The sequence below is a fragment of the Grammomys surdaster genome, unplaced genomic scaffold (assembly GCF_004785775.1).
Source record: "Grammomys surdaster isolate TR1022 unplaced genomic scaffold, NIH_TR_1.0 364, whole genome shotgun sequence".
NCBI lineage: Eukaryota > Metazoa > Chordata > Mammalia > Rodentia > Muridae > Grammomys > Grammomys surdaster.
In genome coordinates this window covers 1,119,100-1,138,107 of record NW_021604783.1, presented here as the reverse complement: position 1 = coordinate 1,138,107, position 19,008 = coordinate 1,119,100, and the positions used below count along the sequence as shown (strand labels likewise).

The following is a 19,008-nucleotide window of genomic DNA, read 5'->3' as shown; positions in this document are numbered from 1 at the left end:
GCCCCAAGAGAGGCTGACTTCTTTGGAGCCTGTTTTCCCTTCAGTAGTAACCAATAACAACTAAGGCCTTTCAGACATGAGGTGACACAATTCACATCCTGGAGGCTGAGTAAGCGGGTTTTCTCCTTGACAGACATGATTTGTCTTGAGTCACACACACACACACTCTTCCCAGTCCGTCGTGTTAATCACAACCAGTGGGTGTAAGATGCCTGGGTGGAGACAGCAGTTCCACAAGTGGCATCGAATTCCTGTGAGTTTTTTGTTTGTTTTTTCTGTGTGTATGAAATCAAATAACTATCATGGTGGAGGACAGAAACATAGTTACTTGAATCCCTGTCAAAATGAGTGATCCTTCTTGGTCTGATGGTGTCCCTGGACCAGACTCTGAGGTAGAGGGCAGATCTATAAAAATTGCTTGACCTTAGGGACCCCAGAGGGTGGAGGAGCCCAGGCATGTAGGGTAAATGGCAACGTGTCGTTAAAGCCTTCCAAGGAGATCAGGACCCAAAACCAAGGAGCAGGAATGGGCTAGTGAAACTGTGGGATAGGAATCAGGTCTCCAGGTCATTAAAATCCTGAGACTCTCCAATGTGTCTTGTCATTTTGTCCACACTTACCTATTAAGGCAACTGATGGCCTGAAGCTCCTAGCTTCAGATTAGGGATTGACCTACACAGGAAAGACCAACACAGGATTAAAGAATCAAGACATCTCAGCTTTCCTCTCAACTCCAGGGAAGAGAGAAGGGATGAGGATGAGTTGATCCCAATGACCAATAACTTAGCCAATCATATCTACAGAGTCAAATGCTCACAGAACCCCAAAGGTCTGGGTGGAGAGGTTCCTAGAAGGTGGTAGGAAAGGACATGGAACCCCCAACTCCTTCAACCCCTGATCCTCTGCTCATTGCATCCCTTCAAATGAGGGTATATCGTTGTTTCTCTGACTACCAAAGCTGTAGCAAACCAGCTGAACCCAAAGATGGAGCCAAAAACAGCAAATGTAGCCAGCAAGAATGAAGCACAGGTACTAGCCATGGCTTCTGGCACTGTGCTCTCAAGCACAGAGGCCTGATGCCATCCTCAGGTGATGTCAGAACTGACCTGAGTCTGAGGATACACAGAACACTCCTGTGGTGAAGAGAGAAGAAAGCTGTATTATGAGACCAGTGTGAAAGCAACTGATGTCCTCAGAATGTTCATCTGGATGGAGAGAAGGGGGGAGCACAGCAGAAAGACAAACATGTGCCAAGGGACAATGACTCTAAATAGACCTTTCTCCAGTAAAGAGATACAAAAGCTGATAAGATGTGTGTGTGTGTGTGTGTGTGTGTGTGTGTGTGTGTGTGTGTGTGTGTGTGTGTGTTGGGGGCAGGGATAGCATAGCAGTGTGTTTCTGTATTCTCAGAACTGAGGAGGCAGAGACTGGGAGTTCAAAGCCAGCCTTGGCTACATAGTGAGCTTGAGGCCAACCTGGGCTACATGAAACCAAGTCTCAAAAACAACAAAAACCTGTGATGTGATCCTCAGCATGATGAGTCACCCAGTAAATGCAGCCACACCACAAAAAGGAACAGTTTCACAGTTTAAGACGAATAAGTATAAGTTTTGGCGAGGACACTTCCATCACTGTTGGGAAAGCAGCTTCTCAACATGCCAAAAACAGAGGAACCACGTGATCCAGCAAATATATAGTGAAAGGAAGAGTGAAAACACGATGCTTGTGACACAAACATCCATAGAAGCAAAATTAATAATGAACAACAAAAAAGAACCCACTCAAATGTCCACCCCCTGGCACACGGGTAAATCAATGTGGTACATCTATATAATGGAATATTATTTGGTCATGAAAAGGAAGAAAGTGCTGATATAAGCTACAATATGAACATTATGCTATTTAGGAAAAAATGTTCCCTCCAAGAACTAAAGACCATCTTAAAAACAAAAAACCAAAAACAAACAAAAAAGAAAACAAAACATAAAAAAACAAACAAATAAATAAAAATCCAACCAGGTTTAAGAATTCTTCTTTTCAAATGTTTGGTCAGGGTTGTCCAAAAGACTTCTAAAAGATTTCAGGCTATTGCCTTTACCCTTGGTTGCCCCCAAGAGTAGTAGTCTCTATTGCTGAAGACACCGTGCACTGCAGACCCAGGGCCCAGAGTCTGCTAAGCTGAACTGACCTGAATGTCTCCACCCTGCGGACTAGTACAAGAAAGCATGGAAGCAATCAACAGTCCTACCCAGCTATTACATCTATGAACCACCTCAATGACCAGCACGGCACGGCAGAATGACCCAAGGCTGTAGTAGTGGCATGCATACCTTGGCAGTAACCAACAGCTCTCTAATTGGACTTAAGACCCACTCAATAAGATGGAAATCATGCCTGGTACTAGAAACCTAGCCAACTACCCAGGGCTAGTGAGGTCATGGACACTGGAAGAGAACCTACAGTTGTCAGTTTACTAAGGCAGCATAATCCATAACTAAGCTCTAATTTTGTCTGTCTACTTACAGGTAAGTATAGTGTTCACCCTTCATCAAGGAAACTTCTCTTTGCCATGGGTAGAGACCATTATAGAAAACCACACCCAACCAAAATGTAGAGTTGTGGAGCCTAGGCCTAACTGATACATCTACAACACAGCTCCTGCACTAAGGCTCAGGGATCTGTCAGAATAGCGGGCAGAATGACTGTAAGAGAGAGAGGATCAGTGAGTTTGCTGTGAGGCTGTGTCTTCTAGCGATACCATAAACTACACCCATAAGGTCTCACCAGAATGACTTAAAATGACTAAATGGGCTGCACAGGGTGACAATAGACATGCTGAAGTGGCAGGGGAAAGACCAGAAGCCCTCCACCCCACACAAATAACTACAGGCAACTGAGGAAAGCCAAGCCTGGGAGAAATAGCTTTCCTTGGGGAAGAGTACACAAACAGGCTATCTAATACCAAATGGTCAGCCCTGAAAACATGTGTATATAAGTAACATTATACAGACCAGGAGGATCGCATTTAGGAATATATATATATATATATATGTATATGGAATACACACACACACATATATATAATAACAATTAATGGAAAAAAGGTCATGAATTTGAAAGGGAGCAGGAAAGAATATTTGGGATGGTTTAGGGGTAGGAAAGTGAAGGGGAAAATGATGTAATTGTACTATAATCTCGAGAATAATAAAAAAAGAACATTATGCTAAGTGGAAGAAGCCAGATATGACTTCATTTACGGAAAATCACTAGAACAGGAAATCTACGAGCAGTAAGTATGTGGTCACCTGAGTCTAAGGTGGAGGGGACTAAGGAGTAAGGAACACATATGGGCTTCTTTGAAAGGTGGTAAAAGTACAGGGAGGGATCCGTGGGTTCAGATACATATGTAGCAGAGGATGGCCTTATCTGACATCAAAAGGAGGGGAGGCCCTAGGTCCTGTGGAGGTTTGATGCCCCAGCGTAGGGGGATGCTAGAGTAGTGAGGTGGGAGTGGGTGAGTAGCACCCTTATAGAGGAAAAAGGGATGGGGGAAAGGAAATGTGATAAGGGGTTTGTGGAGGGGTAACCAGGAAGGGGGAGTATCATTTGAAATGTAAACGAATAAAATGATTAATAAAAAAATATTATAAAACCATGGTAACCAATATATAATTCCATGAATGTTAAAACAAATGTTTTAATGTTAAATTAACTCAATGTTAAATGTTAAAACAAACACAAATAGCACGTACACTTTTGTGTGCTTCTAATGAATGTTATATCTTGTATGGTTCTGTTTGCTTCTAGTGAATGTTATATCTCAATAAATCCGTCCAAAAAAGAAAAACAGAAAAGGGAGAAAGAAGAACAAGCCTGGGAAGAGAATACTCACTGCAGGGAGAAGCAGCAGCATTGGGAAGAAAACACCCTGGAGAGCAAAGTCACAGAAATACGGAAGTTCCAGGTGTTTCTCTGGCAAGGCTACAGTGAGGGAATAACTAAGAAGGCAGACGGGGCTGGTCTCAGACTCTCTCGGCAGGCACAGCTGAAGCCTGCTCTACAGTTGTACAGTTCCTTACTCTCAAAGCCCCAGATCCAAAACAAAATGCTCCACCCACATGATGCCCCAAATGGAAAATTCCACACTGACCTCATGAGATGAGTCGTGGAGAAAACAAGCAGATTAAAAAGACCAGAGGATCTGGGCATTGTGGTGCAATCATGTCATCCCAGGTATTTGGGAGGGTGAGGCAGGAAGAGCAAAAGTTCAAGGCCAGCAAGGGCTACAGAGGGATCATGTAGCCAGCTTGGACAAGTTAGTAAGATCCAGTTTTAAAATAAAAAATGCAAGTAGGGCAGGGATGTAGTTCAGTGGTACAGTGGGACAGAAGCACCAGGATACGAGTCCAGCATGTGTAAGACAGTGAGTTTAATCTCAATAACGTGCACACATACATGCAGACACATATACACACAGAGGCATGCACGGGCACATGCACACACATACGTGCACACAGGCACCTGAAACACTTGTGTATGCACACTCGTTCTCACCCATAACTTCTGTTTAGACTTAGGTCAAGTACCCAAGATATCTCAATTCATATAAGCAAACGTTCAGAAATCTGAAATGCTTTTTGATTGAAACACTCTGGCTAAAGGACCCTCAACTTTACTGTTGTGGGAATGAAATAAAAACCAGAAACTTTAAACAAGAGAGAGCTGTGGTCAGTCAGCTTTAAAAACATCACCAGGAAAAATAGCCAGCAGTCTGGCTACTACTGCTGGGGTTGCAGTAGCAATCCAGGGACTAGAAGATAAAGTCCAGGACAGCCAGGACCTGCAGATCCCACATGGGGAGATTAGCAGTTTGGTGACATCATCTCTAGTCTGGAGTGATCAAATGATGGCCCAGGACTGATTTAGTGTCCCACAGCAACACTTGAGAAAGGCCCTTCCAGACCACATCTAACCTAGGCTACAGAGACCCTGTTTCAAAAAGTGGTGTGTGTGTGTGTGTGTGTGTGTGTGTGTGTGTGTGTTTGTGTGGAGAGAGAGAGACAGAGACAGAGACAGAGAAATGGAGAGATTACTTAGCATACACAAGGGGCCTGGGTTCTATCCTTAGCAGAGAGGGGGAGGGGAGGAGGAACGTGTGTTCCATTTAGGCTCATGAGACCTTTCCTTTGCTCCAGGAACAGGCAAAAGATGAGAAAAGAAATTCTGACACCCTTTAGCAGTTTCTAGAACTTCGCTCCTCCCCCATCCACAAAAAAAAAAAAAAATCCTCATTATAAGAAGCATCTCTTCCAAGAGTGTCCAGGAAGCCAGGAGCCCATCAGACCAGGTAAAAAATAATTAAGACCAATTAGCCCAACCCTAGCAACAGGGAGTCTTATGTAACAGTCTCCACCAAACTAAGGAGAGCTACAGCTGTATGTGCTTCAGACTGGCAAGAGCTGTGTGTACCCCAAGGCTCCTAAGAGAGTACTTGCAATTGTGGGACTCCCAGGGGTCTCCCCAAGATCCACAGTGTCCCCAGAAGTGGAGGGGTGCAAAGCAATGCAGAAGCCAAGGCTCTGGATCTCATGAGAAGCCCAGAATACCTGTCTTACCTACATGCTGCACCAAGACCTCCCTGTCCAGTGATTTCAGAAAGGTTATGGAAAGAGGTCTTAGCAGACTCCCACTCAGTGGAAACCCCAATTAACAGGCAGCAACTGAGTCCAACTTGGCTCAAAACCAAAAGCATAAAGAACCCTGAATTCTGCTAACAGGGTGTGTACAGGCATCAGGCTCTTTCCCTGACCCTCACGGGAGCTCTATAAAACCTACAGTTCTGCACTGACCCAAAGTCTCATGGGCAGCACAGCAGATGCAGGGAATCCATAGCAGCAGAGGCTAACCCTGCCTGACCCTGCATTCTTCTGTTCACATCTGGGAGGCAGCCCCACCACTGACTGTGTGCTATATAGTATAGAGTGGCAATGGGGGCAGCAGCAGGGCTCACATTGCAGCAGCCCCCCAACCTTGTCCAACTTGTTCACACAGAATACCAGCTTCCCATTGGAGCTAACGGCCTCAAGAACTGGAGGCCGTGTCCTGAGTGTATGAATTTTCTAATGTTGGAAACCGTGCACAAGACTCTCCCACTGAAGCTGTGCATCCAGACCTTGCTTGAACCTGCATCTTGTCACCCATCTCTCTGCCTGCATCCTTCCATCCTGCCCTGCTTTTCTGTGGGCTGAAACCTGCGCTTTGTCCACTGTCAGGTTTTTGCCCCCTGCCTTTCCCCTGTGGTCAGAGACCCACTGTGGGCAAACAGGAATATCAGCCACCAGGTTATCTCTTTCCTCAGATTAAATATACTTACAGAGGTCTAATTCCAAAACTCACGCCTTCCATGACCTCCCATAGCTCCACATAATCCACTTAAAAAAATAAATCCAACATCTGATCTAATTCCAGGATTTAACATGTCTTCTATAAAAAATATAACCCCTTCACGCGCCCACACGCCTTGACGCTCGAACTGGGGTCTGGAGGCCAGCAATAGCAGCAGCCTCTCTGTGTGGTAGAAATGAAATAGAGTTGACTGCCGGGGTACAGGTGACATGGGTTGGCCTCCGTGTGTGAGGCAGGGCAGTCTCCTGGGACTGAACTTTTCGCCTGCAAGCTCTCATTCATTCCACAAAGCCGGAGACGTCAGGCTTGATGGAATCAGAGCAGACTCAGTTGGTATCCATGGAGAACAGCTTGAGGGAGGGAAGGAAACCTTTGGGAGAAGTTACAGAAATGTTCCATGTTGCCAGGGTCCAGTGTCCAGTGGAGGGACTGGGGGAGTAGCTCGATGCAGAAGCAGGCGTGAGATTTAATTTAACTCAGCCCCTTTGTTTATCATATTGTAACACAGGAATCCTAGACTGAGTCCTAGATTTGGTTTTGTGTTGAGCATGCCCTTGCTTATCAACTACTCAATGGAGCTGTATTTTTCCCTTGAAGCACAACAAACGCTGGGAGTTATCTATCAATAAAACACTTGCTAAATGAGAACAGTAGACTCGAACTAAATTTAAAGTTCCGCTTTCCTATTTCCACTCCTAAATTATACGACAAATCAGAAGCAGATGCCTCCATGACGGGCCTTCCAGGAGCCACCGCTAAAATAAGGACGCTCTCCCTGATGATTAAATTAGGACGAGGAATTGTTTCGGTACAGTTTTTAAAATAGCACCTCTGAAGAATTTTTACAGCTTAATTAGTTTTCTTGTTGATTAACCCTGGCGTTCTCTGGATCTCTGCATCTGACAGGCAATGGGGAAAGAGGACGAATTTCGTGATGGATGCTAACATCTGTCTGAAAGGGCTTTGGGCAGAACTTGTGTGAACTCGAAGGCCAAGAGATGAGATGGTCTCTTGAAGAACCCGAGGCTTGCCACTCCAGTACTCTAGCTAGATACTTTCTCCAGGGACCCAAATCTATCTCCTCTATGCAGGAAATTTACAAACAGGTGCTGGGGATCCGAACTCAGCTCTTCACATTTGCAAGACAAGTGGTTTATCCATTGAGCCATCTCTCCACCCTACCACCCCTCCCCCCACATATAGGGGAGTTTATAACTGCTAACCTCAGTGTGTTGCCTAGGTTGTATATGCATAGTACATAATACGTAAAAGACACACACACACACACAATCAGAGGCTAGAATCAGGAAGTGATCACGTCTATGCCGAGTGGACCAAGTGTTTACTTGGCGTGCTCAGGGAGTACTCTACGCCAGGACAGCTTGTGAAAAGGAACCGACAGGGGAGAAGCAGCTCTGTCTCTACTCCATGGAGGTCTGGTGATTGGAGTCAATTTTTTTAAGGCACTGGACAGAGGTGGGGACTAACATAGGAAGCCTCTGGAGTCATGCTCAATGAAAGACCACACGGTTGAACACTTAGCACCTTCTCAGGGAAGAGGGAGGAGGAAAGAGGAAAGGGCAGGGGGAGGCTGTAGAGTTGGAAGCAAATTTTGACGAAGAGTGGTTTCTAGGAGAGATGAATAGCTCTGGAGAATGGATAATAGTTTGGGACAAACTTCAGCTGGACCGAGCATAGTGTCAACTGTAATCTTTCTTCCTGAGAGTTATTTGGAGGACCTGTCCTTTGGGTAGATGAGGAGCATCTCCCAAAGAAAGCCTAAGCTCTGGAAGTAAAATGGTGGAGCTGAGGGAATGGAGATGGGAGAAAGGTCAGACAGACCTCCATTAGCCTTCTGTTCAAAAGATTTAGAATGCTAACACCATTCTGGGGTGAGGCTCCCTGCTCCTGGGGACCTGAAGAGGCTTGTAGCCCCAATTACCTTGCAACAGACTTTTAGCACAAGAGGCAAACTATGTTGTTTTAGCAATGCAAACTCCAGAACTATTTGCTATGGTTTGTCCTCACCTGTCCTGACACCACACAAGCTCACAATGTGATCACTTCCAGAACATCTCTTCATTACAAACCACTCAAAACACCCTTACCCGGAGGTGCAGCTCTTATTTGTCCCTGAGAAACATGATTCATCTCAATTGCCCTCACTTCAACAGTCCTTACCCCACCCCTGCTTCCCTTTCTTTTCCTTTTTGCAGGTTCCCTCTATATTTGTGATTTTACTTTTTGTACCATATGCTTTTTGGTAGGATGCCTTAAATGCTTTCTGAAACAAGGTGACAGACAGGCAGTCACACAGAGACACACACTAGACTTGGCTGCAGATGAAATTCAGTTTTCTCAAAAGATAAAAAAATAAAAGCCAAATTTACCTCTCAAAATGCAAAGATTTGCTGTAACTGGGGCCATCTAAAGTGATTCGGGCTGAGCCAGTACATAGCCCTTCGACCTGTTCTAGCCACAAACGCTACTTAGTGTGCAGTCCTTGCCATCTCTGCATTTTTGACTGTAACTCATGTCTGGATGCTACCATCTCCTTTTGCTTCCGAAATGTCACTAAGCAACACTTTGAGTTTTGAAATTTCATTTTAGTTTATTTATTGAGCCCTTCCACAAGCCTGATCTGGGACTAAGCCTAGGTAAACCTCATTTTAAACCGTTCCTCTCAAAGATTTAAAAGATAGTTAAGCTTGCCCTTACTAAGAAGTGCTTTGTTGGCATGGTGATGTTCACGCCTTGTCAAACAGAGGCTTTTGGACTAAAGTACATCCAGGGGTCAGATGGCATGCACGCTCTTAATGCTTTTCACTGACTGAGAGTTGTGGTGTTACATTCCTGTCACCTAGCACTTGAAGGCTGAGGCAGGAGGATTGCTGATGGCCAGTCTGGGCTACATAATCAGTTCTAGGCCCACTTGGGCTACCAAATGAGACCCTATCTAAAAAGAACAACAATGAAAAAAAATCTTTGTTACATTTTTTTTCTTAAAACTGTCTTTTGTAGCCAGGCATGGTGGTACACATGTAATCCCAAGCAATAGTGGGCAAAGGCAGGATAACGGTTCCAAGTTCCAGGCCAGTCAAAGCTACATAAGTGGAGTTTATCTCAGAGAAATCATAAGTAAATCTTTGTAGTTACCTTTGCAAGCCCTGAGTAACAGTAAGATTGGATCTATTAGTGGTGCTTTGTGTTCTTATTAGGAAGGGTCTACTCAGTGACTCTGTCCCTTCCTGTGGGAATCTGTTTTCCTTTGATTTGGGCATTGTTTGCTTTTAATGTATGTGTGTGTGTGTGTGTGTGTGTGTGTGTGTGTGTGTGTACCTATGAAGAACAGAAAAGGACATCAGATCTCCTGGAACTAAAGTTACAGGCCTAATGTATGTGTAGCCTAATATGCATGCTGGGAACAGAACTCCCCTCCTCGGCAAGAGCAGCAAGGACTCTTCACAGATCAGCTATCTCTCCATCTAGATTTGGATATTTTTTAAAATCAACGTATAAAATGATCTTTGTGGATTATGGATATGGACATAAACTTCTCATATGCTGGGATCCTATGTCAGAGGAAACTACTAACCCAAGGCTGAACAGGGTGGCTTATGCTTGTAAATCTAGCACTCCAGAAGCTGAGGTAGAAGGACTGTCACAAGTTCAAGACCAGCCTTGACTAACTAATGAGTTCCAGACCAGCATGGGGTAAAACATGATGCCCTATTTCAAAAAAAAAAAAACCAAAAAACGAAAAACAAAACCCAGAAAACAAACCAACTGACTAACACACAAAAAGAAACCTCTTGGATACGGTTGGAGAGCATGCTCTCAATAACCTTAAGACCTTCTGACAGGCTCCTCTACTCGTTAAAGGTTTCCCTTTGTCCCACTAATACCACGATGAGGGCCAACCCTTTTCTATACCCACCTCTGAGGACACTTTAGATCCAAATAGAATCTGGACAGGGTGGTACACACCTGTAATCTCAGCACTTGAGAGGCTTAGGCAGATTTCAAGGGCTATGGTGAGTTCAAGAACAGCCTGGGCTACACTTGGGAGGTATGGGCAAGAAGAACTGGAGTTTAAGCTGCATCATGGATTTGAAGCCAGAGTGGACTACATGAGACCCTGTCTTAAACAACCAATGTTTTCTCAGAGCACTACCTGAAGCTTGGGTTTCTGGACTACCTATGGTAGTTTTTGTATTGTCACAGCAGCCCTGTGGGGTGGTGACAGAGCACATATGGCCTCACCTCTCGGCTGCCTCCTGAACCAACTTCAATTTCATTTTGCCTCTTGGCTCACAAAGCCCAGAAAACATTTCCTGGCCTTTGCTAGAAAAACTTTGCCAAGGCAAGTGCAGAAAGAGAAGGCTCCAAGAAACCTACAGAGGGAGGAAGGGCAGACTTTCTAGATAAAAGACAGGACAGGAAGAGGAAGAGGAAGAGGATCAAGCATCAGAGACAGGATGGACAAAGGGAGGTTACCTTCCCTTGGTCAGGAGAGTGGGCAGAAGACAGTGGTGAGAGTAGGGACTATGGACTTAGTTTTGATGTGTGAAATCTGAGTGCCTGGAAATTCAACCAGGACTTGAATTTGTAGCTTATGAAAGGAAGTAGATTCAGTGAACCGGGAAGTGAGGCAAATAAAAACAAACCTTTATCAGAGGGCGCGTGGAGGAGATATCAAATGGGACAGAAGGATGTAAGCAGATCCTTGTACTACTCCACATGGGGTGAGGCATGCGGCTCAGAAACTGAGCACTTACTGAGCATGTAAGGCCTTGGTTTTGGTCCCCAGATAAACACCCCCCCCAACAAAATCACTCCACATAGACTTCAGAGCTATGCATTTACTATGTCACCTCATGCTCTGCTCTGCTAAAAGAGAAACCAGGTACACCTGCTGGCAGCCATGTCTACTTCTTCCTGTAGATATACAATCACCACCCTAGAATCCTTGCCTCTGCAGGAAGAGAGGAAATTGCTAATTTGACAATTAAGGACAGGGGAATCGGCCTGGGCACTCTATCAAAGAGACTTGCCTTGTATTACCTTGCTGCTGAAGGTAATATGGGAGCACATTCTAGGAATGCTGTTCCCTGTGGGCAGTCTGGTAACAGCTACAACGTCACGGATATACACAGGGCTTCCTGGTTTACCGCACATGTCCCTTCACCAGTGGGGCCAGCACAGCATTACCAGTGTGGGTCTGCCCAGCCAACAGACACAAGTTGGTCTTTTTAGGCTGAAATTATAAGTAGGTGGTGGCTCATTTATGTTTCTAGGTGGAAGTAGATCTCAGGGATTTGCCCAGTGGATATCAGATGTCGGGGATTCCTGCCAGCTTGTTGCTAAGGGAACTTTTGTGAAGACGCCTGGAGTCCATAAAGCCCAGCTCTTCCCAATGCTTTAAAGTGTTGTGAGTGGCTGTGTGGCCAGGCCAGAGTACAGTGTTTTTGAAGGGTGGTTCCTGCTGGGTAGAGAGAGACAGTGCTATGGCCAAAGGTGGATGTTCAAACAGCAGCAGCTGATGATGTGGGCCCCTAATTGAATGGCAGGAAGACTCTGAATATGGCACAATTTTGGTCCCAATTACATACCCGGGGAGCCACCAACCCTGATTGTGAACAGAGTCAATGACCACCGGGGAAAAAAAAATATTGGCGTGAAGGTCAAAGTCACACCCATTTTAGGTAATTTTCATGTTACAGAAAAAAACGACTCTAGATTAAGATCAATTTACTTACCATAGCAAACATCCCCTGAATGTCAGGCAGCTCAGAGACACTGTGTCCATTAATTATCAAAGCTCTGGCATGAAAAAGCTGGCCTGGTGTGCTGACAGCTTAGTGGACAGGCGCAGGCTTTAGGGCCAGGCAAATGTGATTTCAGATTCCAGCTGCATTATTTACAATATGTCTCTATAAAGAAATCCCTGGAGACTACAACAAAACACCCCCAAACTCCTAGGACAGAAATAGAGGAATAAAGACTCCAAATTGAAAGGCCATTTCTATGACACTTTTTCTGTTTCTAGGGATCTATTCTCCCCCCCACCATGGGTTCAGAAGTTGACCTTAAGCCTTGCTGCCTCCTTCTAACATTTGTCACATGGTGTCTTCACCATCCTTAGGAGTCAGGAAAGGTAGTCCTCCACAGACCCTGCTCCTGCCTCCCAGACTGAACTTACCTCCTTTCCATGCCACTGCCAGACTGCTCCTGTGACTCACTTTGCCAACAGCAGGCAGAGTGATGTGCTCATCCTGGGTTAAAGCCTTAAGAAGGCCCAACAAGTTATCCATTTGTGCTCTTGGAAGCTGGCCACTAGACTACGTAAGAACTTAAATCCCAGCACTTGGGAGGCAGAGGCAGGCAGCTCTCTGAGTTTGAGGCCAGCCTGGAATACAGATCCAGTTCCAGGACAACCAGGGTTACACAGGAAAACCCTATCTCAAAAAGCAAACAACAACAAAACAAACAAACAAAAAATACAACAGCAGCAAACCCCCTCTAACTACCTGTCAGAGAAAGCCCAAGTGAAAATGCCCTGCAGGAGAAACACGATGTGGAAAGAGGTCACATGGAACAACCAGGTGAGGCAAACTGGCACTTCTCTGAGTTCAGCCGAATGGAGTCTCCAGGACTCGATCCTCCTTTGCCATTTGACTGCAGATCTCTTCGCACAGAGACTGACAAGGTGAACGAACAGAAGACCCGCCCAGCTGAGCTGCAGCCACTGAGTCAGATAGGACGGATTCTGGGGTGCTCTGTTACTTAGCAATAGAAAAGTCCATCTCTTCATTATTCACAGCACAGCCCATCAACCCCCACAGCTATTCCTTATAACCACCCACCACGTGATCACATGTCCCTAGGGTGAGCAAAGAAGGAAAAGAGAGGCGATGGAGTTCAATGATTGCCCTCTGCACCAGCCTTGACCCACTGACAAGCACTAATGAAGTCTGAGTGTGAGGCTGACTCCATTTTAAATGGCTGTTAGAGAATACCACAAGTTGGGTGATTTATAAAATAAATTTGTTTCTCATGGTTCTGGAGGCAGTGGAGTCTAATATTGAGGTGCTAGCATCTTCTGTATTCTTATAGCATCATCCCATGGTAGAAGGCAGAGAGAGGAAGGAAGGGCAAGCTCTCAAACTATACACCTTCAGGCCTCTTAATAACTGGCATCAGTCTATTCATGGGGTGGAGCCTTCAAAACCTAATACCATCTGATACTGCTGTTTTTGAGTGCTAAGTTTTCAATATAGATATTTGGGGACATCTCCCCGAATTCTGGGTGTTTCTACTGAGATCTTACACCACCCTTTAGGCCTGACTTCTATCCCAAGAAAGAGCAGACCAGAAGGAATTCCCGAGTCTATTTAGGCCTGACCAGCCTGCGTGCCTACACTGGTACCACACCTGACTCTACAAGTCTTCCTGGGGATAGAGAGTCCACCTCCCCACTCTATCTATCTTCCCCTGGAGCTGTGCCTGCACCCTTGAGGGCTGGTGGGAATCATCCCTTGTATGGGTTCACAAGTCTATGGAGATGACCCAGAGCCTGGCCTGGAGCTGGCCTGGCATGTACTGTCCACCCTCCAGCCTGGCCTCCTCTCCCCCATCCATCTACTCTCCTTCTCTTGTATGTCTCAGACAATGTCAGTGGAGTTCTCTGCTGCTGCTCTACTTTGTGGCTGAAGGGTGCCATCAAGAAAGGCTTTTCCGGCTGCTCTCCTCCCTGGCTCTTCACACACCACAGCCAGCTTTGGGTGTCAGCTGGTAGATCTGGTTATGGTTGCAATCTTAAAGGTTCCCCCCCCCCAAAGTCCCATTTGCTAAAGATACAGTAACCAGCCTGTGGGATTCCCAGAAAGTGGTGGAACCTTTGGGGAGTAGGTCCTAGTAGGGGATGGTGAGAGTTAAACCACAATTCCCCCTCCTTTCCCGGCCATTATGAGATATTTTCTGCTACCATGCACTCAAAATTTACTGGACTAAAAGCTGACCATAAACTGAAAATTCTAAGCTAAGGTTCAAAATACACTTTCCTCCTTGCAAATGTTATCTCAGCGCCCTGACGAAGCAAAGGGAAGTTAACTAGCTTAGACCTCATACCTTTGGGAAGAATAGGTGCCCTAAAAAGGGCTGGCCACACCTTGAATAACCAGAACTCCTGTGGCCAGGGTTCCTTGGTCCTATATTTCTCTGTCCTGGCTTAGGTCCTCTAGAGTCCATCTTCGGTAATTCAGATATCCATTGTAACATTTTTCCAGTTCCTGAGAGTCTTGACCAAAGAGATTTTCCCCCAATGACCAGGTCCTCCTGAACCTTGCTCTCATTTGAGACAGGCTATCTCCAAGGCAACTCTAGTAGGCCTTTCTGAGTTCAGCTCCCAATTCTCCTCCATAGTGTTTCCTGCAAAGCTGAACCTCTAGCTTCCCGTCCTTTGTCTGAACCAGGAAGAGATCTGTGCAGAGAGTCCACTTTGCAGATTCTTGTCAGTTATCTCACATCCTCTTCTAAGACACTTCCTGTTATCCCTCTTTCCACCAGAGGGCGAAAGGAACATTGTGAGCAATATCCAATTCTTCAGCTGTGTGCCTATCACCCCATCCCTTCCCAGGGAGGCTGACAGGGTCCATTCTGTTTAGACTTCTTCCTCTACAGCAGAACCAGCTTCTGAGTCTACAGGCCCTCCTCTGTCTCCCAGCAGCTGCCAGGCTTTGTAGTCTCAGAAGTTCATACTCTACCCACTGCTATTCCTCAACTTACCCCCATCTATGAAACTCAGCCCATCCCAAGAGACTCTACAGCATGTCCTCTCTCCCTCCCCAGCCCTCTGCCTAGCGGTCCAGCTTGTTCTCATAGGAGGTTACAAGCCACCAAGAACCTGATCCATGAGCCTCCATATTGGTGCTGAGAGAATCCTAGTCAGTATTTGGGCAGTAGGGCTAGGTCCCCCCTTTCCCTCACCCTTGGGAAAATCAGCTGGTTATAGGTGAATTCAGACTTCAGAGATGGCAGCAGGGGAGGTCCTGGCTGCCCCAGGATGCAGCAGCTATCCTCTCATTGGTCCCAGAATTGCAGGTCATATTAATATTACTGTCACCAACACGCCACCTGGAGGGGCATGCCCACTCTTGTCCACATACATCATTCTAAATCCTTCCTTTAGCTTAGTCCAGGTGATTGGGCTTCAAAATGCACAAGGAATTTATTTAGCCACCTGAGTTGTTAGGCTAACAGGTAAACGTGACTCCTTGGGTGACAGACTTGCTTTTTGAATGCTGTCATGTCTTCTCTATCTGTTAAACAAGGACAGTAGCAGACATAGAGGCATGAGCCTGGAATCCCAGCACTTGGAAGCAGAGGCAAGAGGACTGCAAACTTGAAGCTAGCCTTAGCTACATAGAAAGACTGTGACTTAAGACAAATCAAGTTTCCTATACGGAGGACAACATTTAAGACCTTCACATAACTGTCAGGAAACTGACAACAGTCCACATAGCTTGTGTAGGTACAACTGGAGGGTCCTCCTGGTAGCACCGAGGTGCTGTTAGTAGATGGGAAGTGTCTGAAAAGTCCTTAGGTACCAGAGACTTCTTAGCTCCATAAGCGCCAAGGGATGCCACAGGCACACGCAGGCCACCCCAGAGGATAATTCTGCTGTCTTCTGGGTCTGTTTGTGCTCCCTTCCCTCCTCCAGTGAAAAGCAGGGGCACTTTGTTCTTAGGAATCCCCACCCAAAAGTGCTGGCCGAATCCAGTCAGGGACACTCCTCACCAGACAGACAATCACCAGGCAAATTTCCACATCAGTATTTCCTGGGGAAATGTGTCCACCAAAAGAACTCACACATGCCTCTCAGAGAGGTGGTTGTTTGTTTGTTTGTTTGTTTGCCAGGAGAATTAAAGGATTCTTCCATTAATTTTGTTTTAATGTAGCCCTCAGAGATGGAAAAGTAGAAAACCAAGCTTGAACCTCCTCTGCAGCTACAGGTTCTTAGAGCGTACCATGAGCTCCCAGAGACACTTTTGCTAAGACCCCAGGAAGCTCATTCCAGCCTTTCACCTAGAAATACTACTGGTACATTTTTGAGGACTACCATGGTCTATTTAGAGCAAGTTTTTTTCCTGGGCCCGAGAGAAGCATCATGTATTTCAGAAGACAGCATAGACATTTGATGATGCTGCCACTGGACACTTGTCAGGCCTGACCACTCTACAACCATCTCTCCACCTCATCCTGGCCAGAGTTGCATGTAGCATTTTCATTCAAAATTTGCTACGCTGTTCTTAAATAGGTCCCAGTAAAACAATAAATTTGGTTCCTTACTTAGACTGGGTTTTACCAAAACCTAAGAATACATACATTACCGAGGGTGAGGGCTAGTTTAGTCTTTATGACAATCCTGGGGTCAGCAGCCTGTAAAAAGGACTGAAAAATACCACCCCACTCCACCATACACCACACACACACACACACACACACACACACACACACACACAAAGGACTTTAGAAACTTGGGCTTTCACTCAGACTGTGACCATGAGCTCAGTGATTAGAGGCCAAAGAGGCCTCGCAATTGTCACCCAGACAATAAACAGCCAGCTGACTTGGCTCAGCAATCCTATGAAGCCTTGGGGCCAAGCCAGATCCCCAAGAACAAGCCACTTTAGGGTACTGATCCTAAAGGATGGGAGGCTGCCTAGAGTCTAGCTGCATCCCAAGGTCTAGCCTGCTGCTCTGCTCCAGCTCATTGCTAACTGGTGCGTCTCAGCAGTCCAGCAAGTGGGCGGCCCAGAGGCAGCCAGGCAGCCTTCTCCCGGTCAGTATGACTGACCGCTAGTCTCCTGGAAAGGCAGGACTGTGGGACCACCTTTCCAAACCCCCATCACCCTCGCGCCTTGCCAAGACTACCAGGCTCGGCGGCCCCTTGGTGGCCCCTGTCATCCGCGGCAGCGCGCCTGCCAGCTCCAGAACTCGCACAGGCAACAAGTTCTCGCTTCCCCTGAGCCGCCACGACGTGCTCAGGAGACAGGGTAGGAGGAGAACGCTGTCCACGCCCCAGCCCCTCCCCCGCACCCTTCGTACCCCAAGCCGGGAGGTCTGGAGGGTAACTGGTCCTCGACCCCCAGCCCTGGCCTCTCACCTCTAGCAGTTGCACGTAGCTGGCGGGGAACCAGCCACGGAGCCCGTCATCCTTCTCTCCTTCCCACCAGCCACCGTCCGGGACCTGGAGCAGCGTGAGCAGTTCGCCCGCAGCGAAGCGCAGACCTTGGCTGTGCCGCTCCCCAGAGAAGGGGTACAGGGTCCGGCAGCGGGCGCCGGCCATGGCCCTGGCGCCCGGTCTCACAGCACAGCCCGCATCCCTGCCGAGCCCCGCGGGCTGACCAGCGGCTGCTCGGGATCCCAGGTGCCCGGTGCTCCGGGCTCCCGCGCTCTGGGCGCGCGCCGTGGCGGGGTTGCGAAGGGGTCCCCGGGCCGCCGAGCCACGCGCGCTGCTGGCAGGGAAGCGGACGCTCGCCAGCAGCGCTGGCTTCGCGGGCTCCGCGGGCTCCGGAGAGCGAACGGCGACGCCCCCGGGCCGAGCGGCTGTGCGGTCCCCCGCGCTGGGCGGGGGGCGGGGCTCAGGAGGAGGAGACCCGGGGGCCGCGGGCTCACGAGGCAACTTCCCCGGGCTGCCGCGGCTGAAGAATCAGGAGTGAGCGGAGAGGCGCAGCTGCCCTAGGAGGTGGTGCCCGTAGCATCCCCCTCTGTGGGTCTCGTCCGGAGCAAGCAGAGCCAGGGAAGGCACGGAGGAAGCGCGGTTGGCGGCCGGTGGCCGGGCGGGGACTCTCTCGAGGCGACCAGGGCGGGCCAGGGGCCGGGCCAGACCGGCCACGCCTGCGGAGGGCCGGGCGCTCCCCGGCAGAGGGACTCCCCAGCGACCCGGCCACCCAGAGCCTCTGGAATGGGAACGCCCCTCGGTTTCTCCCGTTTAGATCTGGTGGTGGGTGACAGGCGGCGCTGCCTCCCAGGTGTCTGCAAAAGATTGTGTTTGTGACCATCATTGTAGTGCACGGAGCCTGGCTGAACTTGACTCACAGGAAACTGAACAATGGGTAAAGACAGGTTTGAAGCCTGGCGCCGAAGCCGGGAAGCCCAGTGACAGTGTGTCACATCAGAGGAGGACGCGGTGGGGAGATGAGAATCAGTAGCTGGGTTGATAGGTTTTGGAATCAGGCAGATGGGGCTAAATATTGGAAAGGTTAAATTCAGGTGAGTGCAAGAACATTTCTGGCGTTTTGGGAAATGGTTAGGGGGTTGGGGGCTTCATGGTCTAGCCCTCCTGAATTCAAGATGGGTCTCCTGAGGGGTATCCACCCATTCAGTCAGCCACCAGACATTAGCAAACATTAGCAGGAGCTTGCGTGTTTCCTGCTTTTGAGACATTCGTGGACTCGGGTGCTGAAGAAGCTTTCCTTAATTCAAGAGTACATAAGGGAAAAGGCTCCTTTCTTGGCTAGCTTAAAAATTAAAGTATATTTTCTAACCTGTAAGTAGCTGGACCCTTCACTATTGCTGTCATAAACGCTTGAGCATCCC

At 47.6% G+C, this 19,008-nt stretch overlaps 1 protein-coding gene across 1 annotated transcript in view; it reads right to left on the bottom strand.

Annotated features, from left to right (window-relative positions):
* Window positions 1–17,755, bottom strand: part of Gas7 (growth arrest specific 7) — a 234,896-nt gene extending 217,141 nt beyond the window's left edge. The window contains exon 1 of the mRNA XM_028780144.1: window positions 17,573–17,755. Within this exon, the coding sequence (XP_028635977.1) occupies window positions 17,573–17,755 (183 nt within the window). The remainder of the gene's footprint in view (window positions 1–17,572) is intronic.
* Between the last annotated feature and the right edge of the window lie 1,253 nt (window positions 17,756–19,008).